At 39.9% G+C, this 20,388-nt stretch overlaps 3 protein-coding genes and 2 pseudogenes across 3 annotated transcripts; 3 read left to right on the forward strand and 2 right to left on the reverse strand.

Annotated features, from left to right (window-relative positions):
* Positions 1–238: 238 nt before the first annotated feature.
* On the forward strand, positions 239–2,417 carry LOC121754068 (polygalacturonase-like). Its single transcript, XM_042149403.1, has 4 exons — positions 239–907; positions 1,163–1,452; positions 1,645–1,873; positions 1,949–2,417. Exons 1-4 carry the CDS (start codon positions 476–478, stop codon positions 2,165–2,167), a joined length of 1,170 nt encoding a protein of 389 aa, XP_042005337.1. The 5' UTR covers positions 239–475; the 3' UTR covers positions 2,168–2,417.
* A 1,415-nt stretch (positions 2,418–3,832) lies between these two features.
* Positions 3,833–5,440, forward strand: LOC121754626 (polygalacturonase-like). Its single transcript, XM_042149953.1, has 4 exons — positions 3,833–4,246; positions 4,544–4,833; positions 4,919–5,147; positions 5,219–5,440. Exons 1-4 carry the CDS (start codon positions 3,833–3,835, stop codon positions 5,438–5,440), a joined length of 1,155 nt encoding a protein of 384 aa, XP_042005887.1.
* Positions 5,441–6,720: 1,280 nt separating this feature from the next.
* LOC121755441 lies at positions 6,721–9,939 on the forward strand (annotated as a pseudogene).
* On the reverse strand, positions 8,442–15,044 carry LOC121755442 (type I inositol polyphosphate 5-phosphatase 13-like). Its single transcript, XM_042150736.1, has 11 exons — positions 13,880–15,044; positions 13,123–13,814; positions 12,247–13,045; positions 12,043–12,167; positions 11,883–11,967; positions 11,655–11,820; positions 11,543–11,583; positions 11,186–11,450; positions 10,995–11,118; positions 10,551–10,911; positions 8,442–10,476 (listed from the first exon to the last, which is right to left on the reverse strand). Exons 1-11 carry the CDS (start codon positions 14,744–14,746, stop codon positions 10,153–10,155), a joined length of 3,849 nt encoding a protein of 1,282 aa, XP_042006670.1. The 5' UTR covers positions 14,747–15,044; the 3' UTR covers positions 8,442–10,152.
* Positions 15,045–16,962: 1,918 nt separating this feature from the next.
* LOC121754675 lies at positions 16,963–19,326 on the reverse strand (annotated as a pseudogene).
* Positions 19,327–20,388: the final 1,062 nt, after the last annotated feature.

Below are 20,388 nucleotides of genomic sequence, written 5' to 3' on the forward strand. Positions count from 1 at the left end.
TCTCGAGGAAACGGAGGGAGTATTTAATTAGTTCCATGATTTCCTTTTCAAACAAACTTTCAATTCTTCAATTGTTACTAAAACTAATATATATTCTATGTAAATAATTAGTTAATGTTCTCAAACTGAAAACGAGGGGAATTTTGGCTAATTAGGGAGTCTATTGATTACTATTAAAAAGGTATATTGACTAATTGTGAAATTTGATTGTAGAGGGAGATTGGGTACTAGTACATTCTTCGTTCCAAATTCTGTGCGATTATACTTTGTTTGACTCTCTCCTTTCCTGAGTTACATTTTTCTAATATTTGTTAATAAAGCATAATAAAAGTTGTAGCCAACACAAAACAGTTTTAGTTAGTTGCCCAATTTAGGCAGCCCATTTTCTGATATGAAGCTGTAAATAGAAGCTCCGTCATCCCACTTCAAATCACCCACAAAAAGCACAATCCCATACTACCACACAACCTCAAGAATGATGAGAATTCTTATTCTGTCACTTTTTTACTACTCTTCACGATTGGTTCTTGCAGCCAATCCCACCTACAATGTGCAATCCTATGGCGCAAAATCCGATGGAAAATCCGATTGCACCAAGGCCTTTCTAAGTGCTTGGGGTGCAGCGTGTGCCACCACGGCCCCGGCTACCATATATGTGCCACCAGGGAGGTACCTCTTGCGAAATGCGTATTTTAGTGGCAGTGTGTGCAACAACACAGCCATAACGATACGTATTGATGGGACTCTTGTAGCTCCCTCTGATTACAATGCAATTGGAAATATTGGGAGCTGGTTGAAGTTTGAAAGGGCCACTGGAGTTTCTATCTACGGCGGAACCCTAGATGGCCAAGGGACCAAATTGTGGGCTTGCAAGAACTCCGGCAACAATTGCCCTAAAGGCGCTACTGTGAGTTTTATATTAATTCTATTTACATATATATGGTCCTATTCCGCTAGTACCGCCATTTAAATGAGAACTGAGAATCATTTAACATCACATAACATAAGTCAATATTAGTAAGGTTCTGTGATATTGAAAGTCAGATATATTTTATGAAGCCAACTGATATTACTGAATACTGAATCTCAGTTCTCATTTTAATGCGCTTCTGCATATATATCTTTTGATTTATACAATTTCATTTGTTGGTTGCGAGTGCAGTCATTAGCATTCTACAATTCGAACAACATACGGATCAACAGTCTAGTGTCGTTGAACAGCCAAATGTTCCACATTCTCTTTGATGGATGCCGAAATGTAAATCTGTCGAACGTGAGAGTATCAGCCCCAGGGAACAGCCCCAACACCGACGGGATTCACATACATCAGTCATCTGATGTTACCATCACCAATTCACACATCGCCACAGGCGACGACTGCGTCTCTATCGGCCCTGGCGCCTCCAACTTATGGATTGAGAACTTCGACTGCGGCCCCGGCCACGGGATTAGGTAATATTCATCGTCCATAACTCAGATTCAATTTTATTTTCATTAAACATTTTAAAAACAGAATTAGTTACATATTGACTTTTGGTGACATACTAAATTCAAAAGGGCACATGCATGGTTAGTGTCACGTGGGTGATCTATTTAATCATTGAACTCCTAAAAAGAATTTAAATCGAATTTAATTTTGTGCAGTATTGGAAGTCTAGGTTGGGATATGAACGAAGCCGGAGTGAAAAATGTGACTGTAAAAACAGCTACATTTACCGGAACCGAAAATGGTGTGAGGGTGAAGACATGGGCAAGGCCTAGCAACGGATTCGTTACAAATGTTGTGTTTCAACATCTCGTCATGGTTAATGTCCAAAATCCTGTTATCATTGATCAGAATTACTGCCCCGACCACCAAGCTTGTCCCCATCAGGTCAGCAAATAAACTTTCGCACTCGTTCAGAAATTGAGATTTAAATTAAAATTGTTAATTTTGGAATACTTGTAGGGTTCGGGTGTGAAAATTAGCAACGTGAGATATGAAGATATACATGGAACATCTGCGACACAAGTTGCAGTAAAATTCGATTGCAGTCAAACGCGGCCTTGCAGTGGAATCAGACTGGATGGTGTGAACCTCACCTTTAGAGACAAACCAGCCACCGCGTCGTGTTCCAATGCCGGTGGCTCGGCTGATGGAGTTGTCAACCCTAGCAGCTGCTTATAAGTTATTACTAATATATACTTACTGGGGCTAATTAGATTATAGGGCATACTTTTACTGATAACAAAAGTCATTAGAAAGAAATTCATGCATGACATATGTAGAGACTTGAATTTCTTGCAAGTTTGTCAGTTTATATGACATAAGGAAAAACGAAAACGCATGTGGCTGAAACGTAGCCCTGCTACTGATTGTCGAGATAATCATTGGAGTATTGTAAAATTTGTTATCATCAATATATAATTTATATATTTGTAATACTTTTACTTTGCAATGAAGAAAGCTGTAAGTTTACTTTAATACTCTTAACACTAAAAAAAATATCTAGCACCAAATTGCTCGATAAAAGGCAAAATTATTCAGTAAAACGGTCGATATCGAATACTTGCCAAGTACGCAAGTGCTCGGCATTTGCCTCGTCAGCATACTTTTGCACTCAATGTTGGAGTAATAGTCAAAGATGATCAACATTAAAGTGATTAGTATGTTACATTAAAACGACCATGTTATGCTTCTGAACACTCTTTTTTTTCTGAATAAATAAAGTTAAAAAGAATTCAAATGACATTGAATAAAATAAAATTATTTTACAATTCATTTGAGTTTGAAATGCTCTAAATCAATTCTTAGCTTTTTTTTCTTTTGTTAGAACTTTTCACTAATTAGGCTCGTCATATGCGCCATCAACATCTATGTTTGTTTCTTAAAGAGCATCACATGATAACCCATAATTAGGGTGATAACCATAATAGTCAATTAACCATATAAAAATGATACTTGTAATCAATAAAATGACATTCTTCAACATGTAAAAAATATGCTTGTGGTCAATAAAATTATATTCTTTTTTGTATGTATAAAATGATACTTGTAATTAATAAAATGATATATTTCTTCTATAAAATAATATTTAAGCAAACATGATATTAATTCAACATAAAAATGACATTTTAGCGAACATAATATATTTCGTCCATAAAATGATAATTTCAGGATTATATAAATTCAACATACAATGATATTTAAGCAAAAAAGATATACTCCATCTGTCCCATTAAAAATGAAAAGTTTTCCTTTTAAGGTTGTCCTATTAAAAATGAAACGTTTTACTTTATTCTCTCCTCACTAACTCTCAAATCAGCACTATATAAAATTTCGTGCCGAAAAATAAATGTTTCATTTCTAATGGGTAGGGAATATTTCTTCCATGATAATTTCGGAAGAACTATTATGGTTATCACCCTAATTATAGTTATCATTCTAACTTTTGTTGAAATTATTATATGCTTGAGTAAGTTATTGATAAATAAGCTTGTTAAAATATTATCCATTTTATTACGATAATGGCCTTAACTTAAAACGCAAACTCAGAGCCGCTTTTTGATTGAGCCCAATGAAATCCACAAAAAACATAAGAAGGCCCTAACAAAATCATTCGTAATCTCAATACATTATACCCAAAAAATTACGGTTAGCAACTTAGCATTACTAATATTTAGCTTCATTGTATTATTTCATAGAAAATACTCCATCCCCCTCTCATTACATGGATAACATATTTTATTAAACTGTCTCATTATAAATGAACTACTACTAGTTTTAACTCCTCATCACAAAAAACTCTTCAACTCATCACCAATCTCCAAAACTACCATTCCCAATATCTCAATGGAAAATCCCATTGTTTTAATACTGCTAATGTTTCTACCCCAAACATGGGCTTCTCAGACATGGTACAATATGGTCGATTTAGGAGCAAAGGGTGACGGCGAAACCGACTCTACCTCCGCCGTCGCCAAAGCATGGAGACAAGCTTGTGCCTCCACAAAACCCTCCACCATTTACATTCCCCATGGAAGATTCCTTCTTCGGAATCTCCACTTTAGTGGTCCATGCAACAACCGAGCTATCACCATCGCCATCGCCGGCACCCTCGTCGCCCCGCCCGACTTCAGCGCCGCCAACTGGCTTCTCTTCGAGGGTGTCGACGGCGTCTCCATCCGCGGCGGCACCCTCGACGCCCGCGGCGCCAGCTTGTGGGCCTGCAAGAAGTCCGGCAGAAACTGCCCTCGTGGTGCTACGGTACGTGCTTCACTAATTCTTTTTTTATTTAATTATTTCTTTTTTTTAATAATTTATTTCGAATTATAATTAAATTTTAAAGATATAATGAGAATAGTAGAAATTAACTGCCGTAGAAAATTTTGATAACTAATTCCAGGTTAGTGATATAGTGGAGGGGTCACGGTTACTATAAATTATGTACATACTATAGATATAGTATGAGACATGATTATTAATCGATAAGATGAATTGATGTATAATTTTGTGAGAAGATGAATGTTTGAATATTGGGCTTTAATTAATCTCGATGTGCAGACATTAGGTATTACGAAATCGAAGAACATTGAAATAAGTGGATTGACGTCCCTAAATAGCCAAATGTTCCACATCGTGATAAATGGATGCCAAAATGTGATGTTACAAGGCGCCAAAGTAACGGCGCCGGGAAATAGCCCCAACACCGACGGAATCCACGTTCAGCTCTCCAAGGATGTCACAATTCTGAATTCCGTTATCAGCACCGGAGACGACTGCGTTTCCATTGGGCCGGGTGCTGCCAATTTGTGGATCGAAAATATCCACTGCGGCCCGGGCCATGGCATTAGGTCAATTCACATCCGATATGTTCGTTTCATCGTTTTTTTTTACCTTGTCTCGTATTTCAATTTTATAGTTAATCGTTCTACACAGTATCGGAAGCCTGGGGAAGGGTCTCGAAGAAGCCGGTGTACAAAATGTGACGGTTAGAAGTGTAAAATTTGACAACACGCAAAATGGTGTGAGAATAAAGACATGGGGGAGACCAAGTAAAGGCTTTGTGAGAAATGTCTTTTTTGGCCATGTCACAATGAACAATGTCCAGAATCCCATTATCATTGACCAAAATTACTGCCCAAATAATCAAAATTGCCCCGGACAGGTCAAATAATCATTATTTTGTTCTGATTTCATTTGTGTGACATGTCCTAAATTGAATTGCTTGTGACTTAGGTATCGGGAGTCAAAATTAGTGAGGTGACTTACCTAGACATTGGAGGCACATCAGCAACTGAAGTAGCTGTGAAATTTGATTGTAGCAAGGCTAATCCATGCCGGAAAATCCAGCTAAAAAACGTTCGTTTGAGTTACAAAGACCAACGGGCTCGAGCATTGTGCTCCAATGCTGCCGGGATGGCTGCCGGCCGGATCGAACCATCGAGCTGCTTGTACTGATGATTCCAACTGTGGTTTAGTTTGGTTGAGGGAGGCTGTGGTGGTTGCACGTTTTAGTATCGTTTTAATTGCAGTTTTTTTGTATCCACTAATTACTTTACTTTGATAGAAGTTTAAAATATGGGCACTATTGCGACGGCTGATGATTTTAATGGATCATTTTATAGAGACAGAATTTTCTCATGGCAACTTTAGTTTTTATGATTATCCTAGTTATCAAATATTTGGGAGTTATTAGTAAATATTTATGATTATCCTAGTTATTAAATATTTATGATTATCATAAACCCAAAATTATTACTCTCGGGGTCCAAATTTGAGGTATTTTTCGGTGTCAGCATGCTAGAAGCTAGTAGAGAGGGTTGTAATAGATGAAGATTAATAATTATCGGTAGAACAAGAGGTATACCTGTATATAATTGTTGTTGTTAGAAATAGCATCGGACGTCAAAAGATCTGACATTGTTGGAAAAAACAATAGTGATGCTGTAATAACTAACAAGTTACAATAATTTTTTCGACTAATTAAGCATCTAAACGCCAAATAAAGTACATATAATATCACTTTTTTTTTACATATCTATATCGCTACATTATGATTTGAATCTTACTATTTCAGTAATTTTTTAGTATCTTTATTTAAAAAACTCAATGAAGAAAATCATTTTAGATAATAAATAGTTTACCGTAACCTTCTATAACACTTCATCCGTTCCATAGATTACTGAACGAGAAAATACAGTAAGAGAAAAAATCTCTTAACTGAATCACTTTTTTTCAACACATAGATTAAGAAAGAGATGCATTAAGTAGAGAAAGAATAAAATGGATGAGAAAATACAATAAGAGAAAAAATCTCTTTTTGCTTGTAACTTACCAACATGAAAAAATGATTCAAATAACAAGAAAATGAGTAACTATCATTTGGCGCAGTTGGTGGAAGATATTGTCTCTAACTAGCCTTGAGTCCTGACCCTTGTGTCAATTTTCTTCCGCTAATTATGTTTCCAGTTTTATACTCAAAACGTCTCATTTTATGTGATATATTTTCTTTTGGAGATGTTCAACTCCAAATGAAATAATTTTAAAATAGACATATTACTCTTTCAATTTTTTTTCCTTTCTTACTCCATCAATTTTTCACTTAACTAACAAATAACAGTGCATAAAATTCCATTAAAAAAATGCTCTAAGTGGGATGGAGGGAGTATCGACTTTCAAATAAATAAAATCTCATTTTGTATTTGTTATCTAACCATCAAAATTAGTCCCATCTTTTAATAAATTCATTTATTTTTCTCATTTTTTTCTCATACATTGTTTAACTTTTCACTTTCTTTATCCTATTTTACTAACCGTGAATTAAAATTTCATGGCAAATAAGATTATTTTATATGGATAAATGGATTACTATTCTTGAGTTTTTATTGGAAACTGGAAATATACAGCAGAGGATGAAACTCTTTCCATCGGCAACTGAGGTATTCTTAATTTTTGGATTATATTAAGTTCGACTATCAGATATTGGGGGCTTTTGCCCCAATTTATATTAATCTAGAAACCCTTGGAAGATAGTGGTTCTTTGATCTGCCTGAGAAGTTCAGAAGCTTTAGTTTGATGCTTGGATGAAAATTCACATGATATTATCCAACCATTGTTTAGTTGCTGAGTTTTTAGGAGTGGATGGGTCTGACTGTCTGAGGATTGAATAAAGGAGTGTGTGATAATGGAGAAATAATGGCGAAACAGCAGAGTTTTCGAAATATGGCAATGGAGAAGCAGAAGAGCTTTAGGGGGTTGATGGAGAAGCAGGAGAGCTTCAGGATAGCAATGGAGAGACAGATGAGTTCCCTGAGCGGCCAGGGAATTTGGGAAGGTGAAAGAGTTTATTCAGTAGTTGGAGAGTATCAACAATTATGTGAGAGATTTGGTGTTGGAGCAGAACCAAGAAGGTGAGACACCTCTCTATTTTGCTGCAGAGAATGGTTTTGGGGGAGTTCTTGAAGCATTCGGATACTGAGACTTCTGCAATTCCTGCCAATATCCATTCCATGTGGCTGCCAAGCAGGGCCATCTTGGTAAAAATTTGATCTTTAGCTCAATTGTGTTTTAAATGCTGCTCATTGTCCAATCGTTTGAAACTAGAAGAATGTGCTAGTGAGTTTTGATGCAGCATTGCTTTTCTTTGCTTCTTCTTAAGAAATTATATGCTCTCTTCATGATATGGTGTCTACTTGCATTTGTTATTGGCACGGCTTCGTTCGAATATGGAGTAATGATATCGTTGATTAATTTACAAAATGTGAACTATAGTTTATTAGTTTCCAATACCAGAGGCTTGAACCTTTTTGGTTTCTGATCTGACTTTAAACAGCCAGATATTTGTTTGTGTTATAGAAGGAATTGGAGGTATTAATATTAAATCTTCAAGATTGATTGAAATGGATTTGTTTCTGTTGACAGATAATTTTTCATCAGGCTAATATGCAAATTGCTCACTCTATATTTTGAGTTCTTCATTGATGTCTTATTTTTTGATTTTAGCTCATAGCAAGTACTCGGATTAAATTCATTGGCATTCAGTAACTCTTCTAGGAAGTAGTAACCTAGTGAGGCCTATTCTTCTTTTTTATTCCTTGAGTACATGAATCTGCCATTGCTTTTCATAGGCTGGCACTTACTTAAAACTACTCTATATTGACCGACCAATAAATCAAATTAGGCGTGCTATGGTGCTCGATAAATAGCTGAGCTTCACTTATACTGACCTGTTACTGTTAACATGAATGTTCAAATAGGCTCTTTCAGGTTGCCATCGTTTTCTTGACCTTTTTCCTGACCATCTTCTGTTGGATAGACAACATTAACTCGGAAATGAATTTTATTTTCTTATTGAGTAAAGATTGATCTCGACTGATTTGGGGTAAACAAAGCCATCAACCTGTTAATGCTCTGCTTTTATAACTGTTGAGAACAACTTTTGTGTGAATCTGCAGAGGTCCTGAAGGAGTTGCTCCGTTTCTTCCCCAGCCTGGTGATGACGACAGATATCACCAATTCTATTATCCTTCACACAGTAACTGCACAGGGGCACACTGGCGTGGTAAAAATTTGCTTTTGGGAACTTATTCAAACCTAGCTACGAATGCTCGAAACAATGGAAAGAGTGTGCTTCATACTACGGAAAGAATGGGGCACTTGGAAGTGGTGTGAAGCCTCTGTGGGATAAAAATCAAAACATCGGCTTTAAAACTGATACAAAAGGTCAGACAGCATTACACATGGCGATCAAAGGGAAGAATGAGGAGATTGTAAGAGAGCCCATAAAACCTGACCCATTATATGTTGAAGATATCAAGGGAAATACTGCACTTCACATAGCAACAAGAAAGGGGTGAAATCAGGTCTAGAAGTTCAAATACAAATGTTGATATATGGTACCATATGCTTTGCAGATGGTGCAGTGTTTACTATCCGCGGAGGGGACCAACGTGAACTCTAGTAACAGTGCCAGAGAGACACCTCTAGATATCATAGGGAAGTTTGGAAATCCGGAGCTAGTCACCATATGAAGGAAGCGGAGCCGTTCATTCCAAAGATCAAGGGAAACCCCCCGACTTCAGCAAAGCAGCTCAAACAGACGGTTAGTTATATCAAGCATGACGTCCAGTCCTAACTCTAGCAGACCTGTCAGACGAGGTTCAGGGTACAGAACATTGCAAAGAAAGTGAAAAGCTTTAAATCGAGGGTCTCAACAACGCCATCATTTCTGCCACTGTCGTTGCTGTTCACATTGCTACTATTGCTTTTGCTGCTATATCCACCATGCCTGGTCAGTATGTTGAGGCTCTACAGGAAGGGTTTTCGGTAGGGGAAGCTCACATCGCGAACAAAGCTGCTTTCATAATATTCATTTTATTTGACAGTGTGGTCTTATTCATCTTCCTGGCCGTGGTTGTTGTACAAACATCTGTGGTCATGATAGAGCAGAAGGCCAAGGAAGCAACTCATGTTTGTCATAAACAAGCTCATGTGGCTGGCTTGTCTCTTCATATCTACATTGTTGTTGGAACTCACCAGCAATGGCTTGCATTATCTGCTAATGTGATTGGTGGTTCGATAATGTTGACGACAATTGTCTCCATGTGCTATTGTGTGGTTTGGCATAGGCTGGAATACTCAAGGATGAGACACATAAGTACTCTTTCCTATTCCTTGTCTCTGTCTATGGTAAAAGTAGCTGCTCAAACGTGATTGTGAGTACTACTAACCACCTGATGTTGGCCTCAACTCAGGACAGAAACATATATCTTATGTTACCTTGCATATCGAAAGTTCCACGCTGTCTATACACTGTGGTAGAGTATATTGAGAAGTTCTAAATAGGAGCTATCAGTCTACCATGAGCTGCTATTAGCTATATTTTGGTAATTGATCTTGCCTATATTTGGTACAAGTGTACAACACATTATCAGAAATAAGAAAGTCTGATTTTGAAATCCTCGTTTGTTTGTTCATCGTATATATTCCTCATCGAAATCTGATGCCATGCTTCATATTACTGAGATAGCCACCCTCTTGAGAAATTGGAAAATGATTTTCTACTAATAGCTAGGTAACTATGTACAATTTTACATAATGACTGTATGCATCGGCAAGCTTGAGGAGAGTGCACGAGAGTCTGGGTAAATAGAGGATTGTCTCAAGCTACATCAATGTTGACCTCCTTTGTGGGAACCTCCATGTTTCTTGGAAGTATTCCGTTTTGGTTCCATGGAAGGTTGAGCTGCCGGGACAATAGCCAAAGGAAGGTTCTCGGAGTAAATGTGGCGTACGTGCACCCGGTGAGTTCTTGGTTGTGCCGTGCAGCTTCCTCTTATATTTACCAGTAAGATCACCTCTTTGTCTCTTGTGTCTTCAGACCACCAGCTTTGAGGGATCCCATCAACAAACTCCTCGGACGTGTGGAACTCCTCGTGATGCACGGCCACCACTGTAACTTGATCGGGTGCGATCATGCCAGCTGCAGGAGTGACCTACACGAATCTCGAAGGATTTAAATTTCCACTAGACACAATCATAAATGAAGATATGAGAATGAGAGATGTACCTGAAGCCATCTTGGAAAACCAAGCGAGGCTCTAGGGCGGTAATCAGATGTTACCTCGTTCTCGTTGACGGTGGTCTGACCTTGGCATAGGATTTCATAGAAGGCAGAGTGTTCCATGCTCTGGTTTGTGATGTTGAAGCTGATGGTATCTTGATTATTTAGTATTATCATGTTGGTGTTGAGATTGGTTTCAGGCACAAAGCGTAGTGCTTGGAGGTGTGGTCTAATTGATTCATTCGACTCAAGAATCTTTCCGAACTCCTGCCTCCTCACTGATCTATCAACGTGAGCAATGTCTACGTTAAGCTTACATCGCACCGGCTTGTGATCGCTTTCAGTCACATCCATACGTGCCTCATACCTTTTTAAGAGAGACAAATATGAATGATGATGAATGCTTCGAAAGAAGAATAAGATGATGGATGAAGAAGTAAATGTGCCTACTGGAATATGGAAGCCACAACGGGGCACTCTAAACTGCATTCATCTGCCGGATTTGATCTGTTATCGCGATATAGAACTCTGTCGCACCAGGCTGGGATCCTTTTCTTCTCACCCGAATCATAGCCTTGAATGGTGAAAGATGTTAGTCCCGATGAAAGAAGCCGATATATAGGAAATAACCAACATGTTACCTCCTAATCCTGGTTTTCCTCTTTCGAACTTGTAGGTGGGTGGAAACCTAACAAGCGCCTCACGCATCCCTTGGAAGACTTTACCAGCTTTCATCTCTTCCCGGAGCTGGTCTTTCTCCCGAAGCCAGTCGAAGCTTCTTTGAGAAACAAAGTCTCTTGCCTCGTCGTATGATATGCCAAAGAGACGGTAGTTGAAATCACCAAAGAAGATGACCATATCCGCTTCAGCAAGATCAGGCTTGCCATCATCAGGGCTCTTGTCACTCTTTTGTGATTAGAAAAAGAAAAGGAGATTGTAACTTATTTCCAGAAAACAAAGAAATGATTAAAGAGAATTAGGTGTGATGATGCATATACATTGGAGGGACGAGACATCTGAGCGGCAGATGACACACCGGCTGCATCAGTGAAAAGAAAATAGTTAAAGCAGACGTATGAGAGAAGATAGTAATGCAAAGCTTGGTGATACCTGCAGAGTTGTTGAGCAAGTTTGATGATCTTGTGAATGTCATGTTCCGGAATATATGATCAAAATCGGAATTCCTCTTGTTCACTGCATCCAAATGCGCTGCCAAGTGGCAGTTAACGAAGCACATTATCCGGTCATACACTCTCAGTCGCAACCCTACTCCTCCCTGCACCACATTATGTCTGAGATGAACCAAACCTCACTTCTACAAACCAAAAAGCTAATTACCTTATTACCAATCGCTCGACCCAAACCACATGCGACTGCTGAAACATCAAGATCCCCAGCGTGGCTCCGCAGAGTCTTCCTCACCCTGAAAAGACCTTGCCACTTCAAATTCTGAACAACTGTTTTTGTTTTTGTTGTATATATGAAGACCAAACAATACCAGATTGCTATCATCAACCCGGCTAGCTGGCGAGACCCCACACGTTCAAAGGTATTGTCTTCGTCCAAGGCCTTACCGATGTGATCTTGCCACCATTGCCCAATAGTACTTCCTTCTAGCCCTACCTAAAACGGATGGCTACTATTACAAGAATATACAACAAATCAACAACAAATATGTATTATGTTAACTTGGTTTCTTTACAGTTTCTTTTGCAGCTGACATTGCAAGAAAACCGGCTCCCATCTCCACTTCTTGTAGGCCTACAACAACAATGCCCACGTCTGCTACAGAAGACCCCAGCCACGACATGAGGGCCGCGTGGGAGGCTCTACCTTGTCCAACATTCCACGTCCCGACCAAAATCCTCATATTCTCCAGCCTCGTGTATATGATCTCCCTATCAGATAGCTGCGTGCGTAGTATGTCATCCACAGGCGAGGGTGAGGAGACGTGCCATCCACGTATGCCTCCATGAGTCGCCAAGCTGTACATGCATCCATTGCCAACAACCAACTTTATAACCGGCCCATTATGTGTGACCCAGCCGGCTAGCAGATTCCCTTCTAGGTCGATGATCTGCACCATTCCGCTTACGTATCCGATCCATATTCGAGCACCATAACAGCAGAAACACAGGATGCCACAAGGGTGGTGAGTGTACTCTTGCAAACGGTTTCCATTTCCATCCCACTGAATGAGTGTGCCGTTTGAAGAGCCGGTCCAGATCATCCCATCGGATGCCAACACTATGGCCTCAGTTCTCTTTCCATCCTCAGACGTCCCACCTCCCTTTGCTGCTCTTCTGACAGCATCCGCAGCTCCCATGATGGCATTACGTGAGCGCTGCAAGAAGTTGGACTTCTCCTTCTTCGACTTGGTCACAAGCTTAACATTTGCCTCATCTTCAACCGGTTGTTCTTGGGAGGATTTCTCCTCGGGCCGATTCTCTGTCTGACCATCCACGGTGAACACTTTTATAAGCTCCCTTGTACGAGCATCCCTGGTTCAAGAGGCATAATCAGTTCCGAGTGTAAACAATAACTTGTCAAGAAATCAAAATATTCCTAAAAAAGGTACCAGAAGGAGAAGGATGATGAACCCGCAACCCAGACTTTGGCATGGACATGATCACACAACAAAGCTTTGATATCTGAAGAAGAAATGCTACTCGCGCCATTAACTGTAACATTGCTCTTGAGGTCAATGCAGGAGCGCTCCACCAACAGAGTAGCCATGTGTCTTTCCTCTGCTGAGAGAGAGAGCGATTTCTCCACAGCTTCCCATGGCCAGACCCTTATAGAGCCGCCCTCAGATCCTGTCCATATATCACCTACGTGACAGACACACGAGAATAGTTTAAGCGAACTGTTACTAGGAGTAAATGTGATTTTGACATAGAGAAATAAGATGCTACCGTAAGAAGAAACGTCCATGGAAAGAACGGGGCCACGATGTGCCTGCCAACAAAAATATTCTCTGAAGCTATTCTCGTCGGAGAAATTGAGGTCCATCTTCCATGATCTGATTTTACCATCTTTGTGGCCACTCCACACCAGCTTGCACCCTTGATCAACAATGAGGCATGTGGTTGGGGGTGTGCTTGCTGATTCGAAGAAAGGTGCAGCATCCTCGTCGCCTCTTCTCACCCTCCCACTCATCCCTATCCCGGGCTTATATGCATCTGCATAGTTCCACACTCTCACCCCTGATTCTTGGCCTGCCCACAACTGTGCTTCTGTGCTTGTGATTGTCCTTATAAACTTCCCCACCTATACATAATCAATCCATGAATTCTCATGGTACCATGCTTGTTAATAGTATCCAAAACAAATACCTGAGTTTCTCTCAAGGGATGGGGGCGAAGCTCGATGCAAGGTGGGCGGTTGGGGTTGACTGGTGCTCTACTAGGCGCCTTGAACAGACCGACACCGCCACCATTACCCATAAACTCCATCAAGGGCTGATGCGGGTCGTCACCGCCACTGCCTCCGTCGACCTCAATCTTCTGGTTATCAACATTGGCCGCACTGCCGGTAACAGTAGAGTAGGGATAAAAATCGTCTTCTTCGGAGGAGTCGTTTCCCCCTTGGTGGTGGTTCAAGATGCGGTTCTCGTCGAGGCTGTGTTTCCGGAGCTGGTGCTGGCGCTTGTTGGCGCCGTGCGGCGCCGTGTTCGTCCTCAGCTGGTGGCTGTAGGACTGATTCTTCCGGCACGGAGGCGAGGTGGATACCCCCGCTAGCATGCACCTGTCGTTCTCGTCTTGTGGAGCCGTGGCGTCTTCTTGGCATCTCTCCGCCGTCTTAATATTATGATTTTGGACAACTTTAGTTTTGCTAGCTTGTTCAATCCTGCCCCTGTCGTCTTCTTCCAACCTATCATTCTGTTTCCGACTATTGTCTTGCTCGAACCTATCGTTCGTTTTGGCATTCTGTTTTCGGGTCCGGTCGTCTCCTTGGATCTTATCATGCGCTTTAGTTTTCTGTTCTTCGAATTTGGCGTGGCCTTTGGCTGCGTGTTTGCCAGTAGGGGCTTTACGAGATTCTTCGTCGGATTTGTCTTTGGTTTTGGAGTTGTGTTTTCGGGCGGGGAAGCTTCTTTTGTCTTCTTTGCGGGTCCTCTTCTCTTCCTCTTTGCGCGTCTTTTTCTCGTCTTCTTTGCGGGCAGGGTGCCTTCGGTCGTCTTCATTGGATCGGTCGTTCATTGCTGTGGCGCCTGTCGTGGTGTCTAGATGGAAAGATGATTCTTCATTGATGGAGATCCATGAAAGAGTGAAAATGAGAGGGAGAGAAGAGTGTGTGAGAGAGAGCGTGGAGGGTGATGATGGTGGCAAAGGAAGAGCGGGAAGAGAGGCGAACAATGTGGAAGGGACATTCTCATTCACCAAGCTTCACTTTCTATTTTCTTTTCTTGGAGCTAGTTGTTTTTTACTCCATATAAACTTTCTTTTTTGGTGCCACTAAATAATTATTATTTCATATTTCAATGAATACATTGTTTTAGCGTTGTTTATGGTAACTACCTTACGTATTTAACAAATAGTAGTAATACATAAGAGTCATAATGCACAGAACTTGATTAACATATTCATTGCATTACTCAAGTAACCCTTTACGAAGTCATTATGACTACACTTTTTTTAAAATACTTATTCGATACATGGAAACTCAAATATTACTATAGATACATGAATATAAACTTAAACCCACCCTAGTTTACTCAAATACTACTACTCCTTCTATCCACAAATACATGGCACAAGTTAACCCGGTTCACATTTTAAGAAATGTAATAAAAAATAGGTTAAAAAAGTTAGTAGAATGTAACGAAATCCTAATTGCATGGTATTATATCAAAGGCTGGAAAAGATTAATATTATAGGATATGTACAATGATATTGTTTTTGTGCGATAAAAACAACGTATCGTTTTTATAAATGGAATATATCAATATTTTTATGCAGCAATAATATCATTTATAATCTCTCAAAATATCATTTCATATTCAAACAATAACCAATAATTTTTAAATCTTTTCATTGACTAAGGCTTTCATCCGTTGTGCTTATGTTTTTAGGGGTAACAATCTTCCTTAATACTTGTTTAATCTTCGTCTTTAATTTCTTATAGTGGTTTTGAGTTAGTAAAATAAAACAATCTTGATCAAAACCGAAAACGAATTTACATATTTTTTTTCTTTTCAAATTAAACAATTCACGGTCTTCCTAAGAGCATCCGCAACGGTGGCGTTGCTCGCCACCGCCGTCCGCGCCACTGCGCTCGCGCCGCTCGATGCATCGAGCAGCGCCGTGCCAGCGAGCAGCTGACGTGGCGCGCCCTCATTCGTCAACGGCATAGCCGTTGGGTTTAAATAATTTTTTTTTTAAAAAAAAATCGGTTTTTAATTAAAAAAACCGATAAAAAAAAAATTTCACTTCCCAAAAAAAATTATATCCATTTATAACCGTTTTTCCCACTTTTTAAATTTTTTTTTAATTTTTTTTACACCAAAAATACACACTTTCATCTATAAATACCCCCAATTTCACTCCCAAAAATTCACATCAAACTACACAATTCTCATCATCATTCTCTCATCTCCATTCTCATCTTCAATCTCTCATATCCATTTTCATCTTCATTCTCTCATACCCTACAACATCACTATGTCCGGCCAAGGCGATAACCCTACGGGTTCCCACGGTTGGAACCCCGAATGGTTCGGTTCACAACCGTTTCCTCGTCCGGAAACGGAATATTCGGCCCCTCCTTAAACCCAAGATTCGGCCGTTCCGGGTGGCTACCGTCCATACCCAATCGACGACCAAGGTGCCTCCGAAGGACGATACGGGTGGACACCGGAGCCTAGGCCGACCGCCCCCTCCCAACCTCCGCAAGCTCCTACTCGTGGCAGCGGTGTCCGCACACCGTATACGCCGGCGGAGATGGATAAATTGTTCAAGGCGTACTTCAAAATCTCCGAAGATGCGGCGGTTGGCACGAACCAATCGGGCGATCACTTTTGGTGGCGCGTATCTCGCCGGTACAATGCAAACCGGTCGCCGGGAAAGATCGAGCGCAACGAGAGTATGGTGCGCAACTGCATCAGCCGAGCCAACGACGAAATTGACAAGTTCAATGGCTATTTCCTCCAGGAGTCGCGGAATGCCGGGAGCGGCCGGAGCAAGGTCGACATCATCACTGCGGCGCTGAGCACATACCAATCCATGAACGGTAAGTCGTTCAAGTACCTCAACGTTTGGCAGGAAACGCGGTTCCACCCAGGGACGGATCCAGGAAATAATAGTAGGAGGGGCAAAAATATTAATATACAAATAAATAAATATAAAAATATAATAAAATATAATATATTATAATAAGGACAAAAGTTTATCGACCGTTAACTAAGGTTACCTAACCATTACAACTGTTCTCGACGGGGTCTCATATCCTGAAAACTATTCAAAATTCTTTCACGATCAATCTTACAAAATATGTCTTTCTCAATGTAGGTAACCAAACAATCATTCATCCAAGAGTCTCCCATCTTATTGCGAAGGCGAGTTTTCACAATTTTCATAGCTGAAAAAATTCTCTCCACTGATGCCGTTGCAACCGGTAATACCAATGCCAACTTCACGAGCAAATAAACAAATGGATATACAATATGTTTTCTTGTAGCAACCAACTTCTGAGAAAGATCTCCGATACTTTTGAGACTTGAGAACTCTTTATGTGAACTTAAATCACGAATGTAAGTCTCAAGTTGTTTACCAAGCAACCGAAGATCAATCTCTGTGAACTCCGATGGATAACAACGGGCAAGCTCTATCAATTTGGACTTATCAAAAGCAGCGAAAGAATCCTTTGGGCTTAAACAAGCCACACATAGAAGCAAATGTGTATTTACCTCGTTGAAGCGATTGTTGAGCTCCTGAAGTTGCCAATCGATAATGCTATTGAAAAGCTCAAACCGGAAGTAATTCAAATTTGTCAAAACTTCTCATTTCCTTTGAGGTCGTCCCGGAGTCACATATTTGTCATCCATATTTATGATATCAATATCATTTTTCATAGAAAATGCAGATATTTCACTCAAGAGAGACTCCCATCCTTCATCCCGCATATCTTGTAAATGTTGTTTTGCCACCCTAACTAAATCCATAGCATTCACAATATCTTGATCTTTCCTTTGCAATGCTAAAGATAACTGATTAGTGATTCCCAAGATAGTCATCATCAAGTGCAAAATGAATGCAAATTCATAAGTAGGTATAACACTTAATATGGAAAATGCTTCACCTCTCTAACTAGGCTTAACACCATCTTCTTGAATAATTTGGAGAACCTCAATAACCGAAGAGAACATAATCGACAAATTTATCAATGACCTATAATGAGAACCCCATCGTGTATCACCTGCTCTTTGAAGACTTCTCTCTTGATTGAAACCCTTTCCAACTAAGAGTTCACCACTTTCAAGTGCTTCTTGAAGTTTGTTAAGTTGTTTCTCCTGGAGTAGATCTCTGCGTTTGCACGAAGCTCCAACCACAGTAGTAATATTATTCACTATGTTAAAAAAAGCAGCAACTTGTGGTTTTTTCTTAGCCACGGCAACGAGAGCTAATTGGAGCTGGTGAGCAAAACAATGAACATAATAAGCAGAAGAGTTCTCTTGCAATATTAGTGTCTTTAGTCCATTAAACTCACCTCGCATGTTGCTTGCCCCATCATAGCCTTGCCCTCGTACTTTAGACAAACTCAAATTATGCTTCAAGAATAAACTTTCTAAAGCCACTTTTAATGAGGAAGCCGTGGTGTCTCTCACGTGAACAATACCAAGAAATCTTTCAACAACGCATCCTTGGGAATTGACAAATCTAAGAACAACTGCCATCTGTTCCTTCACTGAAATATCACGAGATTCATCAAGCAATATCGCAAAGAATTCATCACCTACCTCACGAAGAATAGCATTAGTAGTCTCCATAGCACAAGCACGAACAAGATCTTTCTGGATACTAGGAGCTATCATTTTATGGTTTCCCGGTGCATTACTCAAGATAACCTTCTTTATATACTCATTGTGATCACCAAGAAAGTATAGAAGCTCAAGAAAGTTTCCATGATTTTCAGACTCTTCAGATTCATCATCGCCACGGAATGCCAAACCTTGACATAAAAGAAATCGGATGCAATCAAGTGAAGCAGTCAAGCGAATGCGATAATCATTTCGTGCTTGTGTTGATTGCTTCGTAAAAATAGATCGGATATGTTGTTGTTGATTCATCAAATCCTCACAATTCCTCCATGCTTTGTTATGTGCACTATCTGGACCTCCAACATGCTCTTTGAACTTCTCTTTTTTCTTCCAATTAGTATAACCCTCTGATACAAATACATCACCACCTGCTTGTGCTCCAATATCAGGCCTATAAAGATAGCAACACAAACAAAACGCAGCATCATTCTCAATGCTATACTCCAACCAATTTCCATGCTCCTCAAACCATTTTGGAACAAATCGTCGATATATGTTGCCAATTTTTTTCTGAGGAAAATCATGTCCCTTCGGTTGACATGGACCTTGTTGCAAATAGTGTCTTCTAATTCTATCACGATCATTAGGATGATAACTGGAAATTCTCTCCCTGAGCCCAGGATCAGAAGGTAGAGCATCCAAATTGATTTCCACATGTTGTCTTTTTGAAAGATCATTACTTGCTCTATTTCCGACTGAAGATGTTTCTTCCACAGTCAATTTTCTTTTCAGAAATTTATCCATCTTCTACTAACAATTCAAAATATTTGATTTATTTAGTGAGTCAGTTATTCAATCAAATAAATAAAAAATTTTAGATAAGTGCAATAAATAAGACTAAAACTATAGTCTATAAGAATTAATAGAGTTACAGAGAATACCCAAACAATGAAACAAACATATTTCATATAAGAACAATTGAACAAGAATTACTAAATACATCAAATTTTGTAATAAGAGTTACCTGTGAGAGAATGGAAGAATGATATCAGGGTATTACTTGAAGCTTTTGAAATGGAAGGGAAAACGGAGGAAGAAGGTGAAAAACGGCGGCTGCTTCAAAAGGTTAAGCCAAATTAGGTAATTTTCTAATTTATAAGGCTTTGGGTAATTGTTTGTGTATTTTAATTTGGGGAAAAGCAAAATAAATATTTTATTGTAGTGGAAAGTGACGTGACTTTTTGGGAGAAGGGGCAAATGAGTTTTTTTATTTGTGTGTGAAGGGGGGCAAATATGTGTTAGAATATATATTATAATAATATTTATATATATATATATATGAGTCAATGAAAAGTTGAGGTGGGGCAATTGCCCCTTCTCACTTCACTTTACATCCGTCCCTGGTTCCACCCGAGGTATCTGGGAGGCGTAACATCCTCCTCTAGCGGCTCCTCCAAACGGTCAAGGTCGGTATCCCTATCTGACTCCGGCTCCGAAGAAGTGGCTAGCCAACTCGCCGGAGCTAACTTGGGTAGCCCCGACGCCGGACCAAGCGGTTCCCAACGCCGACCGCAAGGAAGGAAGAAGGCGGCGGCCGAGCGCCGGTGCTCCGCGACTCCATCGGCCCCCGCCCCCGAACCCGCACCCTATGTTCCACCTCCACCCCCGAACAACTCGTTGTGGGCCCTTTTGGCCCAACTCAATATGACCGATAGGTCAACTATGACCCCCACGCAACTTCAAACGCACGAGACCATGATATTGGGTCTCCAAAAACAATTGGGGTTAGTGCCGTCGGATGAGTAGTCTTCCTCGGGTAATATTAGCCAATAATTATGTAATTTTTAATTTTTAGTATTTTAATTA

Source organism: Salvia splendens, chromosome 11 (assembly GCF_004379255.2).
Source record: "Salvia splendens isolate huo1 chromosome 11, SspV2, whole genome shotgun sequence".
NCBI classification, from domain to species: Eukaryota; Viridiplantae; Streptophyta; class Magnoliopsida; order Lamiales; family Lamiaceae; genus Salvia; species Salvia splendens.